The sequence below is a fragment of the Torulaspora delbrueckii genome, chromosome 2 (genome assembly GCF_000243375.1).
Source record: "Torulaspora delbrueckii CBS 1146 chromosome 2, complete genome".
NCBI lineage: Eukaryota > Fungi > Ascomycota > Saccharomycetes > Saccharomycetales > Saccharomycetaceae > Torulaspora > Torulaspora delbrueckii.
Window position 1 is genome coordinate 507,313 of NC_016502.1, and position 27,522 is coordinate 534,834.

Sequence of the window (27,522 nt, forward strand, 5' to 3'; positions counted from 1 at the left end):
TACAGCGCAGATGACGATGTTTTTTCCTTTTTCTCTCGATTAGTCGAAGTTATCTATTTCATACAAGCTATACAAGAGACAGTGGATAGAGGGCAAGAATGCATTATTCAACTCCCACTGCGCTTAACTCTAACGTCCAGACGCGGCGGATGTGCAGCGTTACGGGGATGGTACTCTCGGTAAGTCCGGTACTCGGATCCTTAGACATCTTGAGGTTCAATCTATTATCAGCTGCATCCCATGATCCGTAGACTTGGATATCGAGATTGACTTCCTCTTCGCCCCACCAGCACTTGCGTGCAGGTTTGCGACCAAAATAAAAGTAGCTTGGCATTGATATCGGGCCTAGGCACGAGATCGTAGAGGCGGGGGGTTTCGGTTGTCTTTGCTTAGAGCTCGATCTTTGAGCTGATGAGGAGCGGGAGCGAACATTATCGGCCAGAGTAGAGAGTCGAGACTTTCGTTTCTCCGTTGGTGGACGTGTGGTCGTAGAAGCGGACTTGGTGGTTGTCAAGGTTGTAGTAGTGGTGTTGTTATGTGAGTTGGTCTGTGACAGTGATGAGAGTGATACGGATGATCCGACAGGGGTTATGGTTTCCTGCTGCGCCTGTTCCCATTTGGCTCTTGCGGCATGGTACTGGTTTCTGAAATCTTCTGTACTTTCATTGGCGATTCGACATAGTGATAGTGAGCTTATGACAGTTTTGCCTGGTTCCTGACTTCTATTTCCCCATTGTGAGGTCTTTTCGAAGCCTGATGAGCAAAGCATATCCATTAGATGTTGTTCTGCAGGCCCCAGTAATCTTTCCTTGGAGTTGTGATTCTTGCTTTCCCTCTTGTTTTTCAATCGGTTCGAAGAGTACAATCCTTGGAAGATTGATGTCTTCGAAGTGAGGTAGCTGCCCGCAGCTGCTTTCACTTGAGCCATTACGTGGTACAACAAATCATCACTTGCCTCTGGTGTTTGAAAATCGAATTCAATTTGTGGGACGCAGTAGTAGTCCAGATCTTCTCTCAATACGATAATGGTTGGCTTCGCATGTAAAATCTCATTCTCTGGATCAGCGCCGGTACCTGGTGAACTTGAATTTCCAAAGGAGAAAAATCCACGTGCAGCAGACGACAAACCGCTATCCTTGCGTGAAAGGTTTCTATCAAATATCTTACTCACGGGATAGTTCACCAAATCATCGTAAGCCTTTGTATATATTTCCATGATGTATTCAAAACAATCCGGTGGGAAATTTGATACGTAGACTTCGTCGTTGGGTGTCAGATTCGTAATGACTTGACCCTCTCGATCTAGAAACACACCGGACGGGAATAGGCACAGTAGAAGCGATTCTGGAAGTGACATAAGTTGGTCTCGCGTTATGTAATAGTGATTTTCCTGGATGTTTAGATGAATCAAGGAATTCCCATCGTCCTCATAACCTTCCGCGTATTCTTGTCCTGCCTGCTGGTCTCTCAACAATGGATTGCTAGTGCCTGGTCCATCCTGGGACACCTGTGTGACGATGTTTTCCATCACTGCTGAATCTTGAGTTTTGGCAATTCACACTACTCAATCTCGGACCCTATGCTGTCAAACAAACAGACTTAGAAGTGCTTACTGATGCAATGACCGGAAAATATTACTCCAGTAACGCTTGCAGATGTTGATTCAAGCGTAAAGACAATGGCTTTATCGTTGTTCTATGACTAGTCGTCATATATTTTTTCTGTTAATCCTTAAACTTTTTTCAACTGAGCTGCAATATCGTATTATACGTAGGACGTAAGTTTCGAAGAATGCTTAAAAAATACAAGAAAGCTGTTCAGGAAGCCTTATAAGTGGTTCTAAGAGTAACTACCGGATTGCTGTAATCAATTGATCTGCTAGGGGAATTTTGCAAGCGAAAAAGCTTGAGATTTGAGCAACTTTTGGTCGGAAAACCGTTTAGCTCATAGACTTAAGAATACACTATGAAGTACAAGCAATTGAGTAAAAGCCTTTGCGTATAGGCTTCGGGAAACACATATCATCAGCTAAGTTCGTTTTGTTCTTTACTGTTCTGTTCGCTCATCGCTTTAGAAAAATTTTTCAGTGGTATAAAAGGTTGCTTAAGACTTGCATGTTCATCAACTTTATCACTCTCACAAGTCAGTAAACCTGCCGACGATTTATCTTTGTTCTTGAAGGCTCAAGGATCCTGACAAATCGTCACTCTTTCATGATGAAATACGTTTCACTAACCTTATCTACATTATCTGATGAGTTGGCTAATCCATAGCGTAAAACTCACTGATAGAAAAACGAATCAACATTTCTGATACAGAGTCCTATAACACTTGTCTTATCCTTGCACTACATTTCATCCTCGCTATTGATCAAGAAGTCATCCTCATCAGCGTTCTTACCGTGCACTGGCTTGCCGGAAGTCTTCGTTGGCGTGGTGGCTACTGGTTCAGGTGGCACTGGTTGCCATTTCTTCCTGTTAGCGTTATCGGGAGTGTCTATATAAGTGGTTTGGGCTACCACTTTTTCCTCCGTAGCGCTTCTGTCATCCTTATTCGACGTCTTGGTGCCTAGTTGAGGTGGGATATCATCTTCTTCATCCAAATCATCGTTCAAGTCATTGTTTTGCAAAGTGATACCATGATTCTCCAGAGAATCGTCTCCAATTTGAGCACCAAAAGAGTTAAATCTTCTTCTTTCGGGTTTCTTAGGTAACTCCTTCTCGGCGTAATGTTGATCCTGTTCCCGAGAGTAAGGATCATCATACCACCCACCGCGTTGCTGTTCACCCTGATAAGCGGAGTCTGCTTCTTCACCTACCAAGTTCTTGCGAATTCCGCTGAACCAGCCGTTAAGCTTGGTAGCCGTTTCCTGAATGGATTTATTTGCCCTGTCCCGTAGCTCAGGCAAATCCTTTTCCATAAACTGGGCCCATGAATCGTCATCACCTTCTAACTCTCTTTGCTCTTCAGGGGTCAAAGGCTGTTGACCCCTTCTTTGGCGATCTCTTAATCTCTGCCTGTAGGCTTCACGTTCTCCATCGACAGGTCTCTGATGGCGTGGCCGTTGGCGAGTCTTATTGTACTGTTGATCCAATTGACGTGCTAACATCTCATCTTGTTCCAATTGAGATTGTCTCCTTCTTGCAGGCAACTCTGGAGCCTGAGTAGTAACTGGCTCACTGGGCAGTTCAATGTCCCTACCAGACTCGGGGTCCGACAAATACAACAAAGCGTTGAAAGCAGGGTCCACAGCACCTTGAGAGGCTATTATAACCGCTTTGATGGACTTATCCTCCAAATTGGGGAAAGCTTCCTTCAGTTGCTTAAAGATCGGATTCTCTGCAGGGGTTTTCTGCTCGACTCCCTTAGCATCTTTCCTATTTGGCAAAGATGGAGGCTTTTCCTCATCATTCTTAACTTCCGATTCCTTTTCAAGCTTGGCACCAGCTACTTCTGGTACTATCACATCGCTAACCTGAGTAACTGGCTTCTCAGACCCCACATCTTTAGTGGTATCCTTAGCCGTTTCTTCCTCAGTTTTCAAAGCAATTTTCTCAGACATTGTAGTTACTTCCAATTATCAGCTGTATAGCCACGAGTAGACACACTGAGTGATCCTGGAGCCTTGATATAGTGGTGATCGATCGTGAACTGATCTTCCCCTTACTTGAAGAAACTTAGAAGGCCAGTGCGTATATAGTGACGGTGCTGTCTAGTAATTAAAAGCTCAATGATGAATAAATAATGTTGGCGGGGCGAAGCCCTATGTAGGTTGTTCAGGCTGCATTCTTCATCTTCCTCAGTTGGTTCATCACCTGAGCGTGCGTGAATGCGTTCTTGTGGTCTGAAACTGCTTTTCTCACAAGTGGATCGTTGAGTTTCATGAACGGGTTGAATTGCATCTCGTCAGTGAGCGTGAAATGACCTGTGGTCACTTCGTGTCCTTCACAGAATTTTTCTAATTCATCGAAAGACTTGTTGTCACCAAGATTGGGGTATACCGCTTTGCGGACGAATTTTACGTTGCTCTTTGTGTATTCGTGACCGGGGAAAACTCGAGTGATGTTCCAGTTGGGTTCTTGGACGCCTTTTGGAATCCTATCGTTTAATGCTGTATCCATCTCTTCTGCGGTACCTTCAAAGAAACGCCCACAACCGGCAGTGAATAAAGTGTCACCAGTAAAGAGAGCCTGTTCGTTCGTATCAGAGTCCTTCACATGGTAACAAACGGAATCCTGAGTGTGACAAGGCGTTCTGATACAAGTGATTTCTAAATCGCCCAAGGAGTAACGTTGTAGATGTTTTGGGATATCTGAGGCAGCTGGCGAATTACCCGAGCCTGCAATAACCTTCACAGTGCGTCCTATTTGTTTCTTTAAGGCCGCTAACATAGCAATGTTACCACCAGCATGGTCATAATGATGATGTGTATTGACAATAGCCTCTATACTGTCCATTTCAGAGTTGCTGAGGTGGGGCAGCACTTCTGCCACCTCGGCTGAATCAATCAACCACGATTTGCTCCTGTCCTGGGTGGTTAAGAGGTAACTATAGTTGACCCCTCCAGTTAGCCATCTCATCTTAATAGGTTTGACGTGCATCTTGCCAACTTGCCTTGATATCATATAGTAAAGACTGAGATGAGACCACTAATTGTGTTAAACTACTTCAACTTACTTGCATCCCCTAGTTTAAAGCTTCGAATAGAGTCTTCTGCCGGGTAACAAAGCGATTGGCCTTTAAATGATGCCATATCTCTTCATATTATCCATCCACGGTCGGCTGAGATCTGTCACTAAGCCATTGGTACTCTATAGAATAGCTCCTGCTTTGTGTTTCCTTCTTTCTATCTTCTACGGATGTTTCGTTGACATTTATTTGCAAAAGCTGGCGCATCCTACTAAACGTGAAACAGATACTCCATGATGCTGAATTTGTCACGTAATGTGGCTTTCTAAATGTTATTTGTTTGATCTAGTAGTTTCATTGTATTCAGCATTTATATTTGGCTCCTTGTTCGTAATTCCTTCCTGTAGCTCTTACGATCATTTCGAGGATCTCGCAAGCTCTGATTAAGCTCCTCGAGGAACAATCTATCTGCTTCTTAAGCTCCCAGTCGCATCCTTCTACATAGCAGAGTGGTGAGTTAACATTTCAACTGTTTTCTCCTTAGGTGTCTGTGTAAAATTTTATCGGCGGCTAATTTTGAAACTATAAAGACAACTTGATAAACGCCACTGGGGAGGAAAACAGCATACTTTACAGTGATATTGAGTTCGAGATGGTTTACATGGTTGATGCAAATTTGAGGAGCAGTACGGTACGCTTGGTACGATTGGCGTTGGTTGAGGAACACAGGGTCAAATCGAATGATGATTTAGCAAGTGGACCAGGTGAAGTGGTAGCTGAAAAGATGAGAATCTTTTGTAACTTGCTCAAGAACGTTATAAGGAAGAAGCTATCTCGATTTACAACTTCAGAGCTCGATAATCTGACTTTATCTTCGAGCGTGTTTCTTGGTGAGGGACATGGGAGTATTGAGATCAGCGAGCCGCCCACAGAAGCACAGGGTCGAATAATCAAGAGCTTGGTAAAAGTTGTATTCCATCAGATGGAAAAAAAAGAAAGCTCTGATAATTTCGAGGACTTGGATGAGGGGCATGCTAACCTTTTTCTCTCGCTATTCATTAAGAGAATTCATTGTGATGTATTCGAAGAAAGTTCCCTACTCACTCTCAATCAGAGCTCACATTTCGAATTGCATGAACGTATTTGTAAGATTGTTACAGGTTGTGAGAATGCGATTGAAAACAAACCTCAGTTGTTCCCTACAGTCTATCACGATGGATTCTTCGTTGTCCATTTGTATTGCTGCTTGGAGGATAATTTGCAGGACAGTGGTAGCGACGTCTTGCTCGAAGAATTTGACAAGATCGATCTCGACGATGACGATGGAAGCGATGACGGAGACCCAGATGGCCCAACTTTGACTTCCTTATCCATCTACAGTGGGCTAATCTCAAAGTTACGAGTTTCCAAGCAGACACTCTCTCAAACAAAGATAACCCTGCTGCCCTCACAAGATTTTGAAGGATTATGGGAATCGTTACATTTCGACGATCGAATAAAGCAGAGATTTTACAGCTATGCGACAGTAGCGCTCAAAATAGCTAGTTTATCCAAAGATGTTGAAGACGATTCATATATGGACATCCTAGCAAACAACAAGCTATTACTCGTACATGGGCCTCCAGGAACTGGGAAGACAACCATTTGCAAAGCTTTGTGCCACAAATTATCCATAAGAAGAGAATTTTCACAAGAGGTAAGTCCCATAGATACCACTCACAAGGGGATCGTCGTGGAGATATCATGCTCCCAGATATTCTCACGATGGTTCGGTGAATCGTCAAAAAACTTGGCAACCATTTTCAATGATGTTGAGAATCTGTTAAAGATCAATCAACAGAATGCCTCGTTCGTTTGCCTATTGATCGATGAAGTGGAAGCGATCGCTTTCTCCCGAAGCGATTTACTCAACAAGAACGAATCGACAGATGGAGTTAGGGTTGTGAGTACTTTGCTTACTCAATTGGATAGGTTGAAGAAGTACAACAATCTGTTGGTCCTAGCCACATCAAACCTTATTGAGTCACTCGATCCGGCTTTTGTCGACAGAACAGACGGTGCCTTTTACATTGGTAATCCATCTAAAAACGGAATTGTCGAAATCTTGACGTTAGGCCTACGAGGACTAATCTCCAAGGGAATAATCTCTGTTTTGGGCGATTCCTCAGATATCTTGGAAAGCCCAAAATACAAGCAAATCATGATAACAATTGCAGACAAATGCCTGGTATGTGACATTCAAAAGCTGTTTCTTTTCCAAGTTAATGATACTAACTTAGTCACTATTCTTCTTTAGAGTGCCGGAACAAGCGGAAGAACACTAAGAAAACTGCCACTGAATTGTCTCTCAGAGCATTTCAGAACAATACCAGTAACATTGGATAACTTCCTACTGGCCTTGGCGATGTCGGTGACTAGTCTAAGCAATCAGAACCACGTGTAATAGTCGATCGCTTTTGTTGAACAGGATCGTCGTCAATTCAAACAAATTTTTCAGATACGTCGCGATGCGAAGACCACATCTCGAATTTAAAGCTTGCAAAGAGCGTCAGATAGGGACATTGGAGACGGTATGAACTAGAAACCACGATACTCTCCTTTGAAAGTAGTAGGTAACAAAGTTCCATACTTGTCCACTACAGAGTACACCAAGACCGTGACTATTGATCATTTTACAATCATGGCTACAACTGTACAGAGTCCCGAGCAGGTTGAGAACCCAACGAAGTCTTTCATCATGGCAGTTTCCATGATTGGAGTGTCTGAAATTGGGGACAAAACTTTTCTAATAGCTGCTTTGATGGCAATGCGTCATCCTAGATTGCTAGTGTTTTCCTCTGCAGCCTCATCGCTGGCTATAATGACAATCTTGTCAGGTATAGTTGGCCATTCTTTTATTACTTTGATATCTGAGCGCCACACTCATTTCATTGCAGGTATTATGTTTTTGATCTTCGGTTATAAATTGACTCTCGAAGGTCTAGAGATGAGCAAGGATGCAGGTGTTGAGGAGGAGCTCGCTGAAGTTGAGGAGGAGATCGCTGTCAGTGACTTCAACAAAAACTTGCATAACACTGAAACTGCAGGCATTCCAGAGGGAAGACTTGCTAGAGGTGCTTCAGGATTCAAGAGGTTTGCTGCTAAAGTCAGCGATGCGACATCAATTGTTCTTTCTCCCCTTTGGGTTCAAATATTTACCATGATTTTCCTTGGAGAGTTTGGAGATAGATCTCAAATTAGCATCGTTGCTATGGCTTCCGATCGATACTATTGGCATGTCATCTCTGGTGCTGTTGTGGGGCACCTACTCTGTACAGGTATCGCTGTGCTTGGCGGCAAACTGTTGGCTTCCAAGATCAGTATGAGAACTGTTACCTTGGGTGGTGCATTTTCATTCTTCATTTTCGCCATTTTGTACATCTACGAAGCTTTCACTCTAGAAGAGAGCGCCTAGATACCGATAGACCTATTTATATTTATTCAATTGCTGCCATTAATCTTACTTGAATACTCTTACAAAGTAAATGTCATCCCTTCACTTCAAGTGCGATCTCTACCCATTCTTTGTCAAAGCGTCTTGCATAAATTCCCGTCGAACTATTCTCCTGATCTCCTCATTTGTTCGCCTATCCAACACTCGTAAATCTTTCTCTACTTTTGCTCTCATTGCATCAATTCCCCCATTATGCTTGGCCTTAGTGCTCGAAGGTCTCTCAGAGCCCGTTACTATTTCATCACTTCTTTCGGCCTCATCGCCTGCTTGTTTCTTGAATTGTGTAGATGACGTCTCAACCGTGAGGCTCCGCAATTTATCCGTCGACTGGGCTGCCACTTCTTGCTTCACGATGTCAAAGTCTCGCCTCACCGGTCTAATCTTACTCTTCTTGTGCTCGCGTTCATCGTGTTTATCTGAAGAAGAAGCAGCATTATTCCGCTTGCTTCGTAGCTCTGCTAACCTTCGTTTCCTTGCATCAATTTGGTCCTGTAAACTTGACATGTAGATTTGAGCTTTTCTCTAGAGATAAGCACATTAACAGTTTTAACAGCCTTCTGATTTCGTCAATATGGAAAAGCTCATCGAACTTTGAGCATTCCGAAAAAAAAACACATATGAAGTTTTATATTTACAGATGAGTGTAGAAATTACAATTTGTTGTATGCAATGTATCAATTGTCCTATGATGCGTACACACTTACTAACGAAGTGTCTTGATAAAGTTATCCAAGTTGTACTCTTCCTCGTACTGCGAAGGATCCCATAGTTCTTTCAATTCTCCAAGGGCTTCCTTTGCTTTGCCACTCAATCCTGTCTCGTTTGCGATATCTTCCATACCAGCACCATTGGTGTCTTGTGGCTGTGCCTCTTCGTTTTCTTGCGAAGGAACATTATCGCTATCGAACAAGTCAAGTAATTGATGGGTATCCATGTTTGCTAGACCATTGTTTTGTTGATTAACAACAGTCGACGCTATGTTCATCTTGAACTTTTGCAGACCCATGATCTTTTCTTCTAAAGTGCCCTTCGTAATTATTCTGTAAACATTCACAACCTTTTTCTGACCCAATCTATGAGCACGATCCATAGCTTGCAAATCACTCATCGGGTTCCAATCGTGTTCCACAAAGATAACCGTATCTGCGCCAGTCAGGTTCAAACCCAAGCCTCCAACTTTAGTGGTTAACAATAAACAGTCAATGGATGGATCATCGGTGAATTTTCTGACTACCTTTTGTCTGTCTCTTGGTTCGACACTACCATCTAGCCTCATATATGTGACAGAGGGCATATACTTTTTGAATAGGTCATTTTCAACCATATCCAGCATATCCTTCAATTGACAGAAAATCAAAGCACGATGTTGCGATATCACATTTTCTGTGGATGGAAGCTGATTCTGAGAATTCTTCTTATCTACGTCTTGCTCTCCGATCCCACACTCCAACAGTAGATTACGCAAAGCTTCTAATTTAGGGGCATTCGTGATATCATGTAAGTCCATGTGGGTCTGCCTCAAGTATTCCTCAACTTGACGCAATTGTGGATGATCAGGTGAAAGAACTAATGCAGGGTGATTACACAGCTTTCTCATGTATTGTAATGCTTGAAAAATATGTTGCTTCCCCTCCACATCCGTGTTGCTTTCGATATCTTTCTCTACAACATTTTTCTGTTTCTTAGAAAAATCCTTGTAAAGCTGTTTTTGCAAATCACTTAATTCACAGTAGTAATCTTGTATGATTTTTGGCGGTAGGTCGGATAACACGTCCTCCTTTAATCTTCTCAACATGAATGGAAGGACCTGCTTATGAAGGGCCTCTAATGCAAGTGCGCCTTTTTCTTGATCTTTAGAGTAGGACTTACTATTTCTTGAAGCTCCAATAGGCTTGGCAAATCTTTCCTGGAACATCTTTTCTGTTCCTAAGAATCCTGGCATTAAAAAATCAAATAGCGACCACAGTTCGACAACATTGTTCTGAATAGGAGTACCAGTCAAAATCAATCTGTGATTGGCGCTTATTTGTTTGACAGCCTTGGCGAGTTTGGATTGAGAGTTCTTGATGATATGGCCCTCATCAAGGACGCAATAATTGTAGTCAAACTTTGTCAACACAGCCAAATCATTTCTAGCAACATCATATGACGTGACAATGACATCTGCTTCCGATAACTTATCTCTCAATGGGTAACGAACCGATGGTCCACCAGCATACACTATGACTTTTAAGAAAGGAGAGTATTGTTCGAACTCACTTTCCCAATGACCAGTCAAGGAGGGAGGACAAACAATCAAAGATGGTAGAGGCCTTGTTTTCAAAGATTTGGTTTTTTGATAATCTTCATTTCTCAGGTATTGATCACTTGCGATGATACAAATAGTCTGCAAAGTCTTACCTAGACCCATATCATCACAAAGTATACCATGCAAATAATATTTGTTCAAAAATGCAAGCCAATTCAGACCATCCTGTTGATATTTTCTTAAAGTGGCTTTGATTGCGACAGGCATTTTGAATGGTTCAGCTTTCGAAGGATCCATCATTTGTTTCATGAAATCACGTTCCCTCTCACGCCCAACCATGAGATCTTCAGGTAAGCCCTCAGGATCAGCAATCCCTTCTTCTAATGGCACAAGTTTAATGATCGATGCAAAAGTCGTTGTTGCCAAACTTCTCACGTCTGTGTCTGAGTCGCTCATACGGCCCAACAAAGGTACAATGAGGAAAATAACGTAAGGCAAAATTTCGGTGCCCAAAGACGTCGATAGGTGATAGATCAATTCAGTAGCACCTTGGCGATCAATGACAGAGCCGGCGTTGTTTAACAACGGCAGAACTTCTCGTATAATAAAAGTCATAACAGAAATATTGGATGTCTTGGCAAAGTCTGCAAAGGTTCTCGCTGTGGAATATCTGAACACCGAAAATTCTGATCTTAAAAATTTAAGTAAGACTGGAAACCTTGGGACCACCTCTTCTGTCCGTAACTTTTCATGCATGAACGGGAAAATTGCCCTCAATATTCCAAGCGAGTCCACGATGGTTTGGCCAGTCTGGTTGTCAAGAGCCTGTTGGTTGGATTCGTCAAATTGATCGATCGGTTCGAACAAGGATTTCCTCAACTGTGAGACTTCAACCAAAGCTCTTTCTCCTAGGACATCTAATAGTCTACCCAAAGTGTATAAACCACCTTTCCGCTTTACATGAGCTTCTTCAGCGAGTTTTTTCAAATGAGGATCATCTTGAACTGTTAAGTAGTTATTTTCCTTCACCAAAGTCAAAATTGAATTCTTTAATGAGGAGTTGGCCGCAAACTCCGGAACTTCTGTCGTATCGACACACAGGAACCCGCACAAATTCTTTACGATCTTATCGGCAACGGTTGCTTTCTCATGAGCAACCAATTCATTGATCAAATACATGATCGAGTCACCAGAAAAATTCTGTAACATTTCATTTCTCTCTTCCTTAATGCTGTCCATCAGGGCTCTGATGATCGGATTTAGTTTCTTTGGAAGACCACTAAACCTCAAAGTAGCTGATGCATAGTTTGCTAAGATGCTGCAATTATGTGAGCGCCTTGATGCTTGTGCTACCTCGATAGCTAAGAGAACACGATGCTTAGCATCTTCTAGAGGCTTTTTTGCCAGCAGTTTGTAGGAGTTGCTCATGGATTTGAACATCTTTTCGTAGTAATCTTTGTAAACTCTTTCAGCGAGTTGAAGGTTGAATGCCTCTGGGCCCGCGTCAGTTTCACCTTGGCAAATTACTGGTACATTTGGTAACTTGTGTTGTGGCAACATACCAACGTCCACAAAAGTATTTAGTAGACTCTGGCACTGTGTTCTCAATGCCTTCAAACTTGGTACAAATTCTCTGAAAACAGGTAAAGTTTCAGGATTAGAAAGTTGATCATTCATGATAGGACCGAACATTTCTTCCACAAAAGGTGGAACATTTGAATCTGGCGATTCGTCCTCCATTCTTGCTTTGCAAAATTCGCTGACGATAATGGCAGCCAACATTCGTGGAGTGGCATATGATAACTCAAGGCAGCGTACTAGGACGTTATCAAAGAACGATTTCAAAGTTGAGTTTTGAAATAATGACAAAGTTAAACCAAATGCCTTCGCACCCATGACCCTAGTGTTCTTGATGACTTCAACCCCCAATAGAGTTATATCACCAGCGATCATTGGTGCGTCAATGTTTACACGTTCGTTATTCTTCGGTGGCGGGATATCCGACTCATAATTAGCCTCCGATATGCTTCTTTTCTTATCAGGATGGAGTTGATAATGCTGTGATGGTTTTAAAATGTACTGTGATTCCATGCTATAATTTTTACCATTTTCACCTATAGGGGTATTCAACAAATGCAGTATTGGTTGTAAATGCTTACTCAGTACGTGATCTAGAGTCTTTTCTGTATGCTTTGATTTATAATTTTTCAATAAGGAACAATAAATTTCAAATGAAAGGTTAAGAATGTCTTGATTTTGCTCTAGGATAATATTTTGGAAAATCAACCTAAAGACTTTACCATTCAACCAACTCTTGGTTGAATCGTCCTTAATGGAAAGGAATGCGTTTAATAGATTAAGTACCGCTTTTCTCACGGATGAAATGGAATGACGTAGGAACAGGTAAAGTTTTGGTACGAGAGATTTGAATGACCACTCCGATGGGTTTTGAATAGCTTTGTTTCTCAGTATATCAAGGACCTCATCATGCTTACAAAGCTTTGCCAGTAGATCCATCACAGAACCAACACTGGAGGATAGGTCATCATCCAAGTGCGTTAGTGAGGACCAAATCGTAGTCAAGACGAGGTCAATAGTTTGAGGATCGAGTTTTACGAACACATTTGTGATTGGAGATAGGATCGCTGCGGCAACACTTTGAACATCGTCATCTGGTTGGTTTAAACCATAGAGCACAATCTTGACCACATGATCCAGTAAATTGTTGGAAAGCAGGAAATCCGTTTTGATACTGACGAAGTATCTAACTCCAAGTAGACCACCATGAGTAGCTTCCCAAATTTTGGTGGGCATTGCAACAATTTGAGGATCCTGTAAAACAAGTTGTTCCAAAGCAGAGAAAATTTTGACACATAGTTCATCATTCAGATGAATTAACAATGCAGCCAAAGTTTGCGCCACAGATTCTCTCACTGGTGCGACAACGGTATCATAGACGTAATCACCAAATCTATCGAGAGCGAAGACGGTCAAAAGCCTAGTGGCACAATCTTCTAGACTCTTAGTGTTTCTGGAATAATTCTCCGCTTTGGTTTTTCCTTTCACTCTGCTCACACCAAGTGCATGTTGTTTCAAGATCTCTCTTAACCCCAACGCAGCACCATGTCTTATTTCCCAGGCATCGTTCATTAAGTTATCTATCAAAAGTTCATAGACACCTTGGAATTGCCACACTAATCCTGCGACTCTTTCGTGTTTCTCTAGAATCGGTACCATCATAGATTCAACCATAATCTTATTAGCATCGGAATTTTCAGTAATATCTAATTTTGGATTACTCAGTGTCGTGGGTGATGGAGAATCTAGTTCATTAGGTTGATTCATAAGACTCTTGGATATATAACTCTCGGACAGATCCACTGGTTTACTAGATGAACTCTTGGCCTGCATTTTTTTTTTCCTCTTTGCCATGGCCAACATACGAGCAGATTTCTTTGACGACGCTGCACTTGGCGCTGCAGACCGTAAGGAATCCTGTTTCTTCACCTGCACTTCTCCATTCTCACTCTTAACTTGTTCCCGCGGAGGGGTACCTTCATTAGAATCATCATCATTATCGTAATTTTTTCTAGACTGTTTCCTGCCTGCATTCCAACTATCATTAAAATCGTTAACACTAGATGCCAGTAAAACTCGATTCGATTTGAACAATTCGTGTAAATTCCACTGGGCTAACGATATAAGCCTTTTGTCGTCCTGTCTAAACTCATTCTCACCACTGACTTCTTCCAGCTTGAGCTGCATCTCTTGCTCCAACTTGATTTTGGCAGTCGTCTCCCCGTTTGAATTCTCCTCTTGTTCCAGCAATTCTTCGGCGTTTGGGTCCCATAGTGGCGCGTGCGCTACTATGGCTCCGACCGCCCTAGCGGCGGTCACTCTAGTCTCCCATTTCTTGACCAGCAAAAACGGGTATACCCTTGACAGCAACGACAGGATATCTTCCGGATGCTGTTTCGCCAGCTCTCCTAGCTGGTCTGCTGCCATATTCCTAATGAACTGTGTCGAACCGGTCTCCAGCAGGATAACCTGCCGGTCCAGTCTGGACACTTGTGAAGTCATTTGTTAAAGTACTTGTGTGTAGTAGAGAACAATTTTAGCCGCCCACCTTTTTCGTGTTGTTTATATATAATTCTGTTTTTGTGGCAGGTCTCCCCTAAAAACTCTTTTTGCCACCGTTCCAGTTCTTTCGCTTAATCGAAAAAAAAATCGCTTCCACCGGGTTTGTACAAAATAAGATGCTTTTATATGAAAGGACCCCGTTGGGCAAAAAAAAAATGAAAAGCTGCGCGCTGCGCGCTACGCGCTTCAAAGAAAAAAAAAACAGCATAACACGTAGTAGTGCGGCGAAGGAAGTATGGGCACAAGTAGTTGAAGTCAAGTTGAATCAGAGCTAATTGGGCTTTTGTTGGTGAGTAAAGTTAGATGTTGTTTAGACAGTGAAAGAGTTATGAAAAGTGGTCGCTTGAGTTGGAGTAATTCAAGTCGGGTAACACAGCCGTAATTTCTTTTTTCTACGTTTTCACACTATTGTAGAGCTCCAGTATTGATTAAACAATTTCAATTGAAAGATTACGAGTCTTCCTATAAAGAGAAGCTAAGTAGTGAAAATGTCTGTGCTTTCAAATCCTTATTCGCCTAATGTGGCCGATTTAGTGTCTAATGTTAACAAATTCCAAATTATTGAGTCGACTTTGAGAGAAGGTGAACAATTTGCCAATGCATTCTTTAGTACAGAGAAGAAAATCGAAATTGCCAAGGCATTGGATGATTTTGGTGTTGATTACATTGAATTGACCTCTCCTGTAGCGTCTGAACAATCCAGACGTGATTGTGAAGCTATTTGTAAATTAGGCTTGAAGGCAAAGATCCTAACTCACATTCGTTGTCACATGGACGATGCAAAAGTCGCTGTGGAGACTGGTGTAGATGGTGTGGATGTGGTTATTGGCACTTCCAAGTTTTTGAGACAATATTCCCATGGTAAGGATATGAACTATATCGCAAAGAGTGCGATCGAGGTTATTGAATTTGTCAAATCTAAAGGTCTAGAGATCAGATTTTCTTCCGAGGACTCCTTCCGTTCTGATATCGTGGATTTGTTAAATATCTACAAGACTGTCGATAAGATTGGTGTGGATCGTGTGGGTATTGCCGATACGGTTGGCTGTGCCAACCCAAGGCAAGTGTACGATCTGGTTAGATCATTGAAATCGGTGGTGTCCTGTGATATCGAGTGTCATTTCCACGATGATACCGGTTGTGCCATCGGTAACGCTTACTCTGCTCTAGAGGGTGGCGCCAAGCTTATCGATACATGTGTTTTGGGTATTGGTGAGAGAAATGGTATTGTCCCACTGGGTGGATTAATGGCTAGAATGATTGTCTCGGCTCCCGAATATGTCAAGTCCAAGTACAATTTGAAGAAACTACGTGATTTGGAAACTTTAGTCGCTGAGGCAGTAGAAGTCAACTTGCCTTTCAATAACCCTATTACTGGGTTCTGTGCCTTCACTCACAAGGCCGGTATCCACGCAAAAGCTATCTTAGCTAATCCATCTACTTACGAGATTTTGAACCCAGCAGATTTCGGTATCACTAGGTACATTCATTTCGCCAATAAGCTGACCGGTTGGAACGCTATCAAGTCAAGAGTCGAACAACTAAATCTTCAATTGACTGACGATCAAGTTAAGGAAGTTACTCAAAAGATCAAGCAAATGGGTGATATTAGACCATTAGGTATCGATGATGTTGATTCCGTTATCAAGGACTACCACTCTGCTCTATAGAATGACTGTTTATCATAAACCTCTACATTATGTTCTCATTTTTTTTTCAATTTTTTTTTCTACCACGCGACTTCTCCCTTTCTGTTATTTTTCAACGACGCAACTTGACGGATCTGACAAACTTTCCACTATAAAAGTATTCATCAGCGGTGTCTTCACAACAGCTTTGTATTATTGTCTCTTGAAAGAAAGATAAGAAATCAACGGTTAAGCAACAATGCCAAGTACGTTTTTATTCATACCATTATGAAGGTACTATTCAATTAACAATTGTAATAGCCTTCGAGGTTCGGGTCCTCATAAATTTTAAAGAGATATTCTCGATGAAACTGGACACTTTTGTATCTGACAATTATAACCTTAGCACTGAAATCCCGACACTTCAGGTTAAGGTTTGTCAGAATTTGCAAAAGTGCCTTAGTCCTATGCGGACTGTCCTATGAGAAGTGCTCTTTATTATTTATGTGTAGACCCTTGAACCTCTTACCCAAGTTGCATGTCAACTAACATAATTTATTATTTCAACAGGAGCTCCAAGAACTTACTCTAAGACTTACTCTACCCCAAAGAGACCTTACGAATCTTCTCGTTTGGACGCTGAATTGAAATTGGCTGGTGAATTCGGTTTGAAGAACAAGAGAGAGATTTACAGAATCACTTTCCAATTGTCTAAGATCCGTCGTGCTGCCAGAGATTTGTTGACCAGAGATGAAAAGGACCCAAAGAGATTATTCGATGGTAATGCCTTGATCAGAAGATTGGTGAGAATCGGTGTCTTGTCCGAAGACAAGAAGAAGCTGGATTATGTCTTGGCTTTGAAGACCGAAGATTTCTTGGAAAGAAGATTGCAAACTCAAGTTTACAAGTTGGGTTTGGCCAAGTCTGTTCACCACGCTAGAGTCTTGATCACTCAAAGACACATTGCTGTTGGTAAGCAAATTGTCAACGTCCCATCTTTCATGGTTAGATTGGACTCCGAGAAGCACATTGACTTCGCTCCATCTTCTCCATTCGGTGGTGGCAGACCAGGTAGAGTCGCCAGAAAGAACGCCGGAAAGGCTTCTGAAGGTGGTGATGATGCCGCTGCTGAAGAGGACGAAGAATAAACGGATCGCTCATCAAGTGTAATATAGCATCCATTTTTCTAATCCCTTTCAATTTCCCCACCCCTTTTTTGGAGAATCCTTCAATCAAGTCAACATTGGTTTCTTCATGTAACTTATATATGAAGTCCTTTGTAAGATATTGAAACAGTTTGATTTTCTGTAAAACCAAATCCTACAGTATTAACGAGATGTAGCATTGTATAATAGAATAAAAATTTACGAATAACTAGGTACAAGTTTCTTGTCTACATTCTAATGCTAGAATAAACCAGGAAAGATTAATCAAGTACAAGTGTTCTCACTCTATGTTCCTATTACTGCAAGATTAGTTATAGGAATATTGTGTGACTGCTTCACCCATACACATTTGACAGTACAGCCAGATATTATTTTTGAAAAATTACAAAAGGTTTAGAAAAAACTCGCGTTAGGTAAATGCCGGCCGAAGCCTCCTTCTGCCCAGGCTGAACAGTAGTATTGAGCTCCTTCCGCTGGCTAGGCAGTGTCTAGTGTAGTTTCACTCTAGCTGGGCAGTATCATGGTAGACTGGGCTAGGCAGCGCTAGGCTGGGATCCCTCTGTCTCTCTGCAAATCCTCAGCTAAGCTCACTGAATCGCTAGGCAGATGGAACCTCGCAATAACACTCAGGCTGCTTGTGTATATTGAAATTTAGTTCAAGAACAGTACTGGGTTTAGTAATCTTAGACTCGACGATAACAAGGACAATAAGCAAAAATGGGTAAATCGTATGTGGATAAAGCATTAAAAACTGGAAACTGTACAGTACTATTATCATCCGAAATGAAATTATGATATATTGAAATGACCAGCGATATTGAATTCGATTGATGGAATATACTGTACGCATCGATTGAGCAATATACTAACTTATGGGCTAATTCCCTTTCAAATAGACATGGTTACAGATCTCGTACTCGTTACATGTTCCAACGTGACTTCAGGAAGCATGGTGCTATTCCATTGTCCACCTACCTGAAGGTCTACAAAGTTGGTGACATCGTTGATATCAAGGCCAACGGTTCCATCCAAAAGGGTATGCCACACAAGGTCTACCAAGGTAAGACCGGTGTTGTCTTCAACGTCACCAAGTCTTCTGTTGGTGTTATCATCTACAAGATGGTCGGTAACAGATACTTGGAAAAGAGATTGAGTTTGAGAGTTGAACACGTCAAGCACTCCAAGTGTAGAACCGAATTTTTGCAAAGAGTCAAGGACAACGCCGCCAAGCGTACTGAAGCTAAGGCTCAAGGTGTTGCCGTCCAATTGAAGAGACAACCAGCTCAACCAAGAGAAGCCCGTATCATCTCTACCGAAAGCAACGTTCCTCAAACTTTGGCTCCAGTTCCTTACGAGACTTTCATCTAATTTACTCGATGGTTATTTCAATGGGGAATTTTTCAGTGCTCTTTATATCATCATGTATAATTGTCTTTAATCTATAACAATGTACAAGTTATCGTTGATCATCAGTCTGCTATTCATGTATTCATGCGATGGTTTAGCTTGCTTCTCATGGCTTACAGTGAAAAATTGAGTAATAAAAAAAATAAAAATCTGGGCATCTCAAGAGGCCTGGAGTGAATATAGACAGTTCTTTGGTAATTAAGGTTCGGTAGGATCTGGAATAAGCAGGAGGATATCTAACATGCCTAGAAAAAGTCTTGAAGAATGGGAAGAAGACGCTAGAGCATCCGTACCGTACCTTGCCAGTGATGAAAAAGGTTCCAACTTTAAAGATGCCCGACTACCTGATTCAGAGGGGGAGAGCCGCCCAACTACAAAACCATGGGTTCATTTCGTTGCGGGAGGTGTTGGTGGTATGGCAGGTGCGGTAGTGACATGTCCGTTTGATCTAGTTAAGACAAGACTTCAAAGTGATGTTTATCAGTCAGTGTACAAGTCATCGGTGAGTCGAGAAGCTGCAACAACGGGTCCCAGGGCATTTAATTACGTTGTGCAAGCAGGTACTCATTTTAAAGAGACCTTTGGAATTTTGAACAAAGTTTATAGAAATGAAGGATTTCGGAGTCTTTTCAAAGGTTTGGGACCTAATTTGGTAGGTGTTATACCGGCCAGAAGTATTAACTTCTTCACTTATGGTACAACAAAAGACATGTACTCCCGCGCATTTAACAACGGGAATGAATCGGCTTGGATCCATCTTATGGCAGCCGCAACCGCCGGTTGGGCAACCTCTACGGCTACAAATCCAATATGGATGGTAAAGACAAGGCTGCAACTGGATAAAGCAGGTGTTACCAGAAACTATAAAAACTCTTGGGACTGCATAAAAAGTATACTGCACAACGAGGGTATCCGTGGCTTATACAAAGGTTTGAGTGCGTCGTATTTAGGATCTGTGGAGAGTATATTACAATGGTTGCTCTATGAACAGATGAAGCGCTTACTTAAGGAAAGATCTATCGAAAGGTTTGGACACTCGGATGACAGACGCAAGGCTACATCGGAAAAGATTAAAGAATGGTGTCAGAGGTCCGGTAGTGCAGGTCTCGCTAAATTTGTTGCCAGTATTATAACGTACCCTCATGAAGTGGTTAGAACGAGGTTGAGACAAGCTCCTTTGGAAAATGGGAAGTTGAAATACACTGGTTTGATTCAGAGTTTCCGAGTGATAATCAAAGAAGAAGGATTCGCGTCGATGTACAGCGGATTGACACCACATTTAATGAGAACTGTGCCTAATAGTATCATCATGTTTGGTACTTGGGAGTTGGTTATCAAACTATTATCGTGATACCATATCACATCATAAGAAGGGGAATAAAATGGTTCGGTTTTTTAACCTTCGTTCTTTATAGACAACCGGGTATTGTACTTCAAAGAAATGCACTTCCTGTATATACGATTAGCAAAAAGTGCAATCAATCAATGACCATAGCTGCATCATTCTCTTGAGTCTGTTCCTCACCCGTTATTTCTCCCTTGTATGTATAACGGAGGACATCTTCAACATCGAATGGCTTCACTGGGTTCTTTCCGGCCGGCAGACCTTCCATCTCTATATCATCAACTGGTCCATTGTCCTGCCTGGTGTGGAAGCCCTTATAATTATGTTTTTCGAACTCTTCAACAAAAGTCTCGAGTGCCCATTTGGAGATTTCTTTGTCATCATTCAATGATTTTGTAATATCTTTAATATCTAGTGAGCCGGTATCCAAATCAGAGGCTTCCCTGGCTGACTTTATCCACTCATCAACTTCTGGAATATTTCTCTTTCTGAGCAAAGTTGTCAGAAGACCTTCATGAGATGTTGTGGGGAAGTTCGGTAGCGGATAGACCACTGTTGAGTCCAAAACGTCTTGGAAATGTTGCATATTAGAGGTTAAAGACATCAATTGTGACAAAGTAACATTCAATTGCGATTGTAAGGAGTACCATTGTGGTAATTCGGCCTTAGCTAATTCATCTCGTAGCCTTCTTAAAGAATGCGTCAGTTGTGCGGATCGCATTCTTACAGCATCCAATGCCTGACTGGGCACACCGCTATAATCGGGCTTGAAATCCTCTTGGAATGCCATGTGTTGAATGGGCTGTTATCGTTATCGGTCGAAAAGCTGTCCGTTTGTCTCTCTTTATAAAGTTGAACAATTAATCAAGTCATCGGGCTAACTTAAATCAACAAAAGAGAAGTACAAGAGCTTAATGGAACAAGAACCGCAGGGACTAGGCGAAGAAGAAAAATCAAGGGCCAATGAGCTAGGTGCGAAGAGCATATTTTATGACCCTGACTGGAATAGAACTGGTGAAGCACCTCCAGGATTCAAGAATATACCTTACAATCCGGCCACATTCACTCGTAAGAATGAGACCATTGAGCGACATTTGGCTGGACTTGGTAATATACCAAGGCCAACCACATAGTTATATAGAAGATAAGCATTCTTACTGAAATTTCTTTCTTTTCTACTTATAAAAACCACCTAGGCACATATATTGTGAGAGTTTGGAATATCTAATTCATGAAACCGATCCAAATTGAATGGACCGGTTCGTCGGAGACAAGTTCATTTATCTATTATGCAAAACCAAGCTGAGGTCTATTTCAACTTGGCAAACAATTGTTCAACTTCGCCAACAGATTGTTGCAAAACTTTGTCCTGGAACTTTGGGTTAGCCAATTCAGCCTTAACCTTAGCCAAAACAGATTCAGTCAATTGTTTTTGTTGCATTTGACGCACAGAAGCTTCGTATCTGACCCATGAATCTAGGACAGCCTTAGCCTCGTGAGCCAAATCAACCTTTTGCTTCAATTCAAAAGCTTCAGCTTCCAACTGGACAGTTTCCTTGGAGACTTCAAACAAGACCTTAGTGATATCCTGAACGTTTTGCAATTCGGAAACAGAAGTAATTCTATCCTTGACGGCATCAACGTGCTTAGTTCTAGAAGCATTCAAGATATCGTGAACTTTCTTGACTCTAGCATCAGCCCATTCCTTGTAACCTGGAGCCAAGAACTTGACAACGATGTAGGAGAAACCCAAGAAAGTAGCCAGTAGGATACTTTCATCGTTGATCACGTATAGTTCATTAGAGATCGCATAAATGGCAGCAGCAGCAGAAGTACCGAGGATACCAGTCTTGGACAAGATGCTGTTACCTGGCAAAGCATCAATGATGGAATTAGCTTTAGCCTTTGGTTCCTGAGGAGCAGGAGTAGACATGTAACGCAACCCAATTGGGGCCTGACGAGCTGCAAGAGCCATCATAGGTCTAGCGGAGGCCTTCACGGTTAAAGCACGGAAACTCATTTTCAATTCCTAGGGTCCTGGGCGTCTACCAATCAATAGAACTAGCAATTGAGTTGTTCAACTAGTTGTATGTAGTTTCCCGTAACTTCCTTGAGTTCGTCCTCTGTTAAAAAAATGGGTTTAAAGGCTTTTCGTAAAGTTGATTGGCTTTAAGTCACGTGAAAACAATAATAATACGGTTAAATACTAATATATTCAGCTATTCTGTGGTTCTACCAAGTGTGATGAAGGTCTCCATAGGTGAATTGAATTGTCGTTCGAGACTGAACACATCAGCCATGGGTCGTGGGCATTCCATGCAATGTCGTTTACTCCCAGCATGTGTCCGCCGTGAGTGAAGATCAATTGACCGTTCGATGCGTCCCAGAGCTTGACAAGGCCGTCCTCTTGGCCTGCCACTGCTATTATAGTGGCTACGTTGGGGTTCCACTTGACTGTAGAAATTGAACTGCCATGTGATACTGACTGAATTGGATCTTGATCGAGTTTTCTTATATCCCACATGTGGACAGTACCAATACTGTCTGCCGACGCGAGTAGATAGTCGTTATGGGCGTTGAAATCACACGAGTTGATCCCTCCATTATGTAGACCGGGTTGTATCTTAGAAACCTGACTCTTGGATCTCGTGTCATATATGGCGACCGTATTGGATTCACCACAGGCGGCAAGCAATGAATCATGGGATGGCATCCATGTAATATCGTTTGCACCTTGAGGATCGAAATCATCGATGGAGCATATGGGCGTTTGGATCGTTGGGTTAGAATGCAAATATTGGGAGATGTCCCACACGAGCAATTGACCGCGTGAGTGGCAAGATGCCAGAATTCCTTCCTTTCTCTTGTTCCAGTCCAAAGAAACTACTTCGTTTGGTGAATCCATCAATTCTACTTGTGGAGCTACCTCAAGTTTGATCTCATAAGGCCTAGAAGTCGTTGATCGACTGATTGTGCTATTGTGCTTGGTTCTATCAAATATGTATATTGATCCATCGGAAGAAGCAGCAGAGATCACATCGGGATTCTGCGGGAGATAGCGAGCTCTATTACTATCGCCACTAGGGATTCTAATTGAAATGTCATCTGTCAGGTTTCTAGGCGGTAACTTTGTAGAGTTTTCAGGTTTAAACTCCATCTCATCCATATCGAAGTTGTTCAGCGATGACCAGTGAAGGTGCTTCAACGTTGATATCCTAGAGATGTATATGCTCTCATCCTCTGGCAATTGTGATGATGTGAAGGAAGATAACAGCAGTCTATGCGAATCTGTTGTGGTATCTAGATCGGGGAAGAATTCGCAAGTTAGTGAGGGCCATTTTGCACTATTGGTATTCAAATAATCGTAAAGCAATTTGGTGTTCTTCTTCCAGTTTGAGTAACGCTGCTGTCTCTCATTACTGATGGCATAGTCAATAGCAGGTTCGTCATCCATCTTAGCAATGATCCAGTTGATGTTTTAAACTCGACAGGTGATTTTTCAGGCGCGTAAATCTTTCAAGCATCAAGATGTCAACCAGTATTTGGCCATGCTAGCTATTCATTTTCAATTGTATATTATGTAAAAATCATATCCTATAGTTCGAAATACTCCTAGACTTACAACCATTGCTTGAATTGGTTGATCAAACCGTTGGTGGAAGCATCGTGAGCTTCGATCTTGCTAGAGTTGTCTAGTTCCTTACCGATAACCTTAGCCAAGACCTTACCCAATTCAACACCCCATTGGTCGAAAGAGTTGATGTTCCAGATGGCACCTTCAGTGAAAGTAACGTGCTCGTAGTAAGCAATCAAAGCACCCAAGGTAGCTGGAGTAATCTTTTGAGCCAAGATAGAAGTGGTTGGTCTGTTACCGGAAAAGACCTTGTGTGGTACTAGACCGCCAGTGGCACCTTCAGCTTTAACTTGCTGTTCATCCTTACCGACCATCAAAGCTTCAGCTTGAGCAAAGTAGTTGGAGGCCAACATCTTTTGGTGCAAGTTGTTCTCAATTGGGTTGTGAGATTGAGCAGCCAAGATGAAATCAGCTGGGATGATCTTGGTACCTTGGTGGACCAATTGGAAGAAAGAGTGTTGAGCGTTGGTGGCTGGTTCACCAAATAGGATGGAACCGGTGGAGTAGTTTGAGAAAACGTTACCTCTGGTGACAGACTTACCGTTAGATTCCATCGATAGTTGTTGCAAGTAAGCTGGGAATCTGTGCAAGTATTGGTCGAATGGAGCAACCAAGTGAGTTTGAGCGTCGAAGAAGTTGTTGTACCAGACAGACAACAAACCACCCAACAATGGAATGTTGTCTTCCAATGGAGTTTGAGTGAAATGTTGGTCAACGGCTTCAGCACCCTTCAAGAAGGCCTCAAAGTTGTCGTAACCGATGTATAGAGCCACGGACAAACCAATAGCAGACCAGACGGAGTAACGACCACCGACCCAGTTTTCAAAACCGAACATGTTCTTTGTGTCAATACCGAACTTGGCAACTTCAGTTTCGTTGGTAGACAAGGCAACGAAATGCTTAGCAATGTTAGCTGGATCGTTTCCGGTCTTGGACAAGAACCAGTTCTTGGCGGTGTTAGCGTTGGTGATAGTCTCTGCAGTGGTGAAGGTCTTGGAAGCAATCAAAAACAAAGTAGTCTCTGGGTTAACAACCTTCAAAGTCTCAGCAATGTGAGTACCATCAATGTTAGAGACGAAGTAAGCCTTGATGTCAGAAGCGTAGTGCTTCAAAGCCTCGGTGACCATAACTGGACCCAAATCGGAACCACCAATACCAATGTTGACAATGTCAGTGATTTTCTTACCGGTGTAACCCTTCCATTCACCAGAACGGACTTGTTCACTGAATTCCTTCATGTGTTCTAGAACCGAATCGACTTCTGGAGCAACGTTCTTACCATCGACCTTCATAACCTTATCAGATCTGTTTCTCAAAGCAACGTGGTACACAGCACGGTCTTCAGTGAAGTTAATGTGTTCACCAGCGAACATAGCATCTCTCAAATCAGCAACCTTGGCTTCCTTGGCCAATTCGATCAATGCAGACAAAATTTCATCGTTAACCAAGTTCTTGGAGAAATCGAACAAAATCTTGGAACCATCGTAGTTGTTGAAAGTTCTAGAGTATTTTTCAAAACGCTTTGGGTCCTTGGCGAATTCTTCCTTGACAGAAATTTTTTCACCTTGAGTGTCATGCAATTGTTGCAATTTAGACCAAGCTGGCAATTCAGTGGCCAATTTAAAGTCGGAAAAAGTGTTTTGAGAAGCCATTTTATCTATCGATCTTCAGCTGTGCTTGTATATCAAAGACCAACCAAACTTTGGAAAACAAAATTCAAGAAGAAATTAGAAGTAATTATCCAAATTGAATGCAACCTCTTTTCCCAGGGATAATCTTTCAGTTTGCCAAAACTTTTATATACGATCAGAGCACATCCTGCAACAGGTGTTGACCTTGCAAACGTGTTCTCTGACTTTGCAGACTTCGAATCGTATCACCTTGTTCAATTCTTTCGATGCCCCTGGCATTGAGCTTCCTGTAAATCGCTCGGGCTTCCACTATTTGATTTTTCCGAGGCCTAGTGGAAGCCCGAATTGAAGAGAATCTCACATACGTATTGACTTGATATTGTCAATCATCTCTTGAACGTATCTATCCTCGTTTGCCTGTACTATGGGTCCCATGTAATCTCTGTCTATATTATGGGACTGTTTCTCTGCAATTGGTGTGCCTCCAGCGGTGGCCGTATCTGCGCCTGCCGTAGCGTTGCTGATAATGCGGCTGAAGCTCCCCGTAGTGTGTCTGTTAAGATGATCATTACTGTTGACATGAGAATCTCCTGGGCTAGTAATCTCATGGCGTCTTTCTTCTTCGATTCTTGCATTTCGGTCCCTCATCGCCTTGAGGAGATGAGCGTGTGATTCTCTAATCTTGACCAATTGTTCTTCGAAACCTGGAGGAAAACCATCATAGAGGTTGACTTCTTGGGCCAGCCGTTTGACATCGTCTAGGGCATCGATCTCTGTCCACAGACGGTCCTGGCTATCTCTGGTGGGCTCTGCTTCAAGACGACCGTAGTGGTCTGGACCATGGACTTCTAAATCTTCACTTTCTGTTCTGAAAGTATCTGGCGAGATATATTCGCTGGCGTCTTGGTACTCGGGTTCCTCATCAAAGTCGTTGCTAAACTCACCTGGTTTCTCTGCCGCTGCGGATGGTAGGCCCTGGGATGTTTTAAAGGTAGGGGCAGTGAGTGTAGGGTTCCGTAGTTCCTTTTGATTCGTTCTGTTATATCGATCCTGGTTTCTCTGATTTGAGGAGTTAAAGAATGGTGTGTTGGTAGGAATTGTTCTTGCAATATAGCGCGTAGGTCCTGATGATGGGAATTCTTCTTCTTCGTCGTTGGTAGTCACTTTATTGACATTGGCAAATACGGATCTGGACATAATTTACTTTGCCAATTTTATTATCATCGCTTTGTTGTTGTCATTACTTTAAGGTCTTCGGAAAAGCGAAGTCTTGATCTTTAAAGTACTTCACTAGAAACTGAAAAGTGAACAGAATAGATGGAGCATCAAAATTCCGTGAAAGAGCCATGGAAGAGGCTGCTATGGATTGAACAGGATTATCCAGATAACTATACAGACCCGGATTTTATTGAACTTATAACTAAGCTGCGATACAAAGGTAAAAATGCCAAGCCTTCAAGCTCATCCTCGGTAAAGGAAATACGAGATAACTTGTTCAATTTCTACTGCAAAGCTTTGAACACGTTTTTCATTTACATATCGTTCACATTCATTCACCAGTATAAGGTTGATCCCATACCACTCACTGTAGGGATGACCATCATTGCATTGTGTCTTACCAGCGCAGCTTCCGACAACAGAAGGATATTGAATTTGAAATCGTCATTGGTTATCACATTTGCTATGCTTACTTTATCGCCAGTACTCAAATCTCTGTCCAAGACCACTGCGTCTGATTCTATTTGGACTTTTGCATTTTGGCTCACTGTGGCCTATTTGAACTCCATGTCGACTTCTATTGACAGTCCACCTCTCAACGTTTCCACGAACTTACTGCTGGCAATTGTCACAGTATTAGCATCAAGACTGGATTCTACTACGCATGTGTTTTGCTTCCTGCTAGGTTGCATACAGATGAATATCATTCTTCCAAACTTCGTGCGGCTATCAAATAAGTACATGTCAATCTTCACCCATATTTGCGTATATGGTTTCGTGACAACAAAGTTGGACTGGACGTATACCTTACTTTTGGGTGCTTGGGCTATATTCTACATCTTCCTCCTACCTCAATGGTTTGTGTATTGGCAGACATATTACAGGGGTTACGAATCGACTTTATCAAGAGTCTGGGAGGCACAGAAACCCATTTTGGAATGATAGAATTACAATGCATATTTCTCAGTATAAAGCTCATACTA

The 27,522-nt window shown here is 42.1% G+C and overlaps 18 protein-coding genes across 18 annotated transcripts; 8 read left to right on the top strand and 10 right to left on the bottom strand.

Moving 5' to 3' along the window:
* Positions 1-103: 103 nt before the first annotated feature.
* WHI2 (Whi2p) lies at positions 104-1,528 on the bottom strand (the record flags this gene model as incomplete). The annotated part of the gene is made up of 1 exon (XM_003679576.1): positions 104-1,528. One exon carries the CDS (start codon positions 1,526-1,528, stop codon positions 104-106), a length of 1,425 nt encoding a protein of 474 aa, XP_003679624.1.
* An 819-nt stretch (positions 1,529-2,347) lies between these two features.
* CUE5 (ubiquitin-binding protein CUE5) lies at positions 2,348-3,562 on the bottom strand (the record flags this gene model as incomplete). The annotated part of the gene is made up of 1 exon (XM_003679577.1): positions 2,348-3,562. One exon carries the CDS (start codon positions 3,560-3,562, stop codon positions 2,348-2,350), a length of 1,215 nt encoding a protein of 404 aa, XP_003679625.1.
* A 214-nt stretch (positions 3,563-3,776) lies between these two features.
* Positions 3,777-4,601, bottom strand: GLO4 (hydroxyacylglutathione hydrolase GLO4; the record flags this gene model as incomplete). Its single annotated transcript, XM_003679578.1, has 1 exon — positions 3,777-4,601. One exon carries the CDS (start codon positions 4,599-4,601, stop codon positions 3,777-3,779), a length of 825 nt encoding a protein of 274 aa, XP_003679626.1.
* Positions 4,602-5,281: 680 nt separating this feature from the next.
* On the top strand, positions 5,282-7,072 carry PCH2 (Pch2p; the record flags this gene model as incomplete). The annotated part of the gene is made up of 2 exons (XM_003679579.1): positions 5,282-6,856; positions 6,926-7,072. 2 exons carry the CDS (start codon positions 5,282-5,284, stop codon positions 7,070-7,072), a joined length of 1,722 nt encoding a protein of 573 aa, XP_003679627.1.
* A 237-nt stretch (positions 7,073-7,309) lies between these two features.
* On the top strand, positions 7,310-8,083 carry GDT1 (putative ribosome biosynthesis protein GDT1; the record flags this gene model as incomplete). Its single annotated transcript, XM_003679580.1, has 1 exon — positions 7,310-8,083. One exon carries the CDS (start codon positions 7,310-7,312, stop codon positions 8,081-8,083), a length of 774 nt encoding a protein of 257 aa, XP_003679628.1.
* A 99-nt stretch (positions 8,084-8,182) lies between these two features.
* Positions 8,183-8,626, bottom strand: TDEL0B02890 (uncharacterized protein; the record flags this gene model as incomplete). Its single annotated transcript, XM_003679581.1, has 1 exon — positions 8,183-8,626. One exon carries the CDS (start codon positions 8,624-8,626, stop codon positions 8,183-8,185), a length of 444 nt encoding a protein of 147 aa, XP_003679629.1.
* A 199-nt stretch (positions 8,627-8,825) lies between these two features.
* On the bottom strand, positions 8,826-14,450 carry MOT1 (DNA-binding ATPase; the record flags this gene model as incomplete). The annotated part of the gene is made up of 1 exon (XM_003679582.1): positions 8,826-14,450. The coding sequence occupies one exon, from the start codon at positions 14,448-14,450 to the stop codon at positions 8,826-8,828; it is 5,625 nt and encodes a 1,874-aa protein (XP_003679630.1).
* Positions 14,451-14,998: 548 nt separating this feature from the next.
* Positions 14,999-16,180, top strand: TDEL0B02910 (homocitrate synthase; the record flags this gene model as incomplete). The annotated part of the gene is made up of 1 exon (XM_003679583.1): positions 14,999-16,180. One exon carries the CDS (start codon positions 14,999-15,001, stop codon positions 16,178-16,180), a length of 1,182 nt encoding a protein of 393 aa, XP_003679631.1.
* A 217-nt stretch (positions 16,181-16,397) lies between these two features.
* On the top strand, positions 16,398-17,286 carry RPS9B (40S ribosomal protein uS4; the record flags this gene model as incomplete). The annotated part of the gene is made up of 2 exons (XM_003679584.1): positions 16,398-16,404; positions 16,709-17,286. 2 exons carry the CDS (start codon positions 16,398-16,400, stop codon positions 17,284-17,286), a joined length of 585 nt encoding a protein of 194 aa, XP_003679632.1.
* Positions 17,287-18,021: 735 nt separating this feature from the next.
* Positions 18,022-18,672, top strand: RPL21A (60S ribosomal protein eL21; the record flags this gene model as incomplete). Its single annotated transcript, XM_003679585.1, has 2 exons — positions 18,022-18,032; positions 18,201-18,672. 2 exons carry the CDS (start codon positions 18,022-18,024, stop codon positions 18,670-18,672), a joined length of 483 nt encoding a protein of 160 aa, XP_003679633.1.
* A 280-nt stretch (positions 18,673-18,952) lies between these two features.
* RIM2 (Rim2p) lies at positions 18,953-20,062 on the top strand (the record flags this gene model as incomplete). Its single annotated transcript, XM_003679586.1, has 1 exon — positions 18,953-20,062. The coding sequence occupies one exon, from the start codon at positions 18,953-18,955 to the stop codon at positions 20,060-20,062; it is 1,110 nt and encodes a 369-aa protein (XP_003679634.1).
* Positions 20,063-20,189: 127 nt separating this feature from the next.
* On the bottom strand, positions 20,190-20,846 carry MED8 (RNA polymerase II mediator complex subunit MED8; the record flags this gene model as incomplete). The annotated part of the gene is made up of 1 exon (XM_003679587.1): positions 20,190-20,846. The coding sequence occupies one exon, from the start codon at positions 20,844-20,846 to the stop codon at positions 20,190-20,192; it is 657 nt and encodes a 218-aa protein (XP_003679635.1).
* Positions 20,847-20,970: 124 nt separating this feature from the next.
* Positions 20,971-21,189, top strand: AIM4 (Aim4p; the record flags this gene model as incomplete). The annotated part of the gene is made up of 1 exon (XM_003679588.1): positions 20,971-21,189. The coding sequence occupies one exon, from the start codon at positions 20,971-20,973 to the stop codon at positions 21,187-21,189; it is 219 nt and encodes a 72-aa protein (XP_003679636.1).
* A 176-nt stretch (positions 21,190-21,365) lies between these two features.
* Positions 21,366-22,076, bottom strand: ATP4 (F1F0 ATP synthase subunit 4; the record flags this gene model as incomplete). Its single annotated transcript, XM_003679589.1, has 1 exon — positions 21,366-22,076. One exon carries the CDS (start codon positions 22,074-22,076, stop codon positions 21,366-21,368), a length of 711 nt encoding a protein of 236 aa, XP_003679637.1.
* A 195-nt stretch (positions 22,077-22,271) lies between these two features.
* MSI1 (Msi1p) lies at positions 22,272-23,510 on the bottom strand (the record flags this gene model as incomplete). Its single annotated transcript, XM_003679590.1, has 1 exon — positions 22,272-23,510. The coding sequence occupies one exon, from the start codon at positions 23,508-23,510 to the stop codon at positions 22,272-22,274; it is 1,239 nt and encodes a 412-aa protein (XP_003679638.1).
* A 164-nt stretch (positions 23,511-23,674) lies between these two features.
* Positions 23,675-25,342, bottom strand: PGI1 (glucose-6-phosphate isomerase; the record flags this gene model as incomplete). Its single annotated transcript, XM_003679591.1, has 1 exon — positions 23,675-25,342. One exon carries the CDS (start codon positions 25,340-25,342, stop codon positions 23,675-23,677), a length of 1,668 nt encoding a protein of 555 aa, XP_003679639.1.
* Positions 25,343-25,678: 336 nt separating this feature from the next.
* On the bottom strand, positions 25,679-26,518 carry TDEL0B03000 (DUF5315 domain-containing protein; the record flags this gene model as incomplete). The annotated part of the gene is made up of 1 exon (XM_003679592.1): positions 25,679-26,518. One exon carries the CDS (start codon positions 26,516-26,518, stop codon positions 25,679-25,681), a length of 840 nt encoding a protein of 279 aa, XP_003679640.1.
* A 120-nt stretch (positions 26,519-26,638) lies between these two features.
* Positions 26,639-27,481, top strand: GPI2 (phosphatidylinositol N-acetylglucosaminyltransferase; the record flags this gene model as incomplete). Its single annotated transcript, XM_003679593.1, has 1 exon — positions 26,639-27,481. The coding sequence occupies one exon, from the start codon at positions 26,639-26,641 to the stop codon at positions 27,479-27,481; it is 843 nt and encodes a 280-aa protein (XP_003679641.1).
* Between the last annotated feature and the right edge of the window lie 41 nt (positions 27,482-27,522).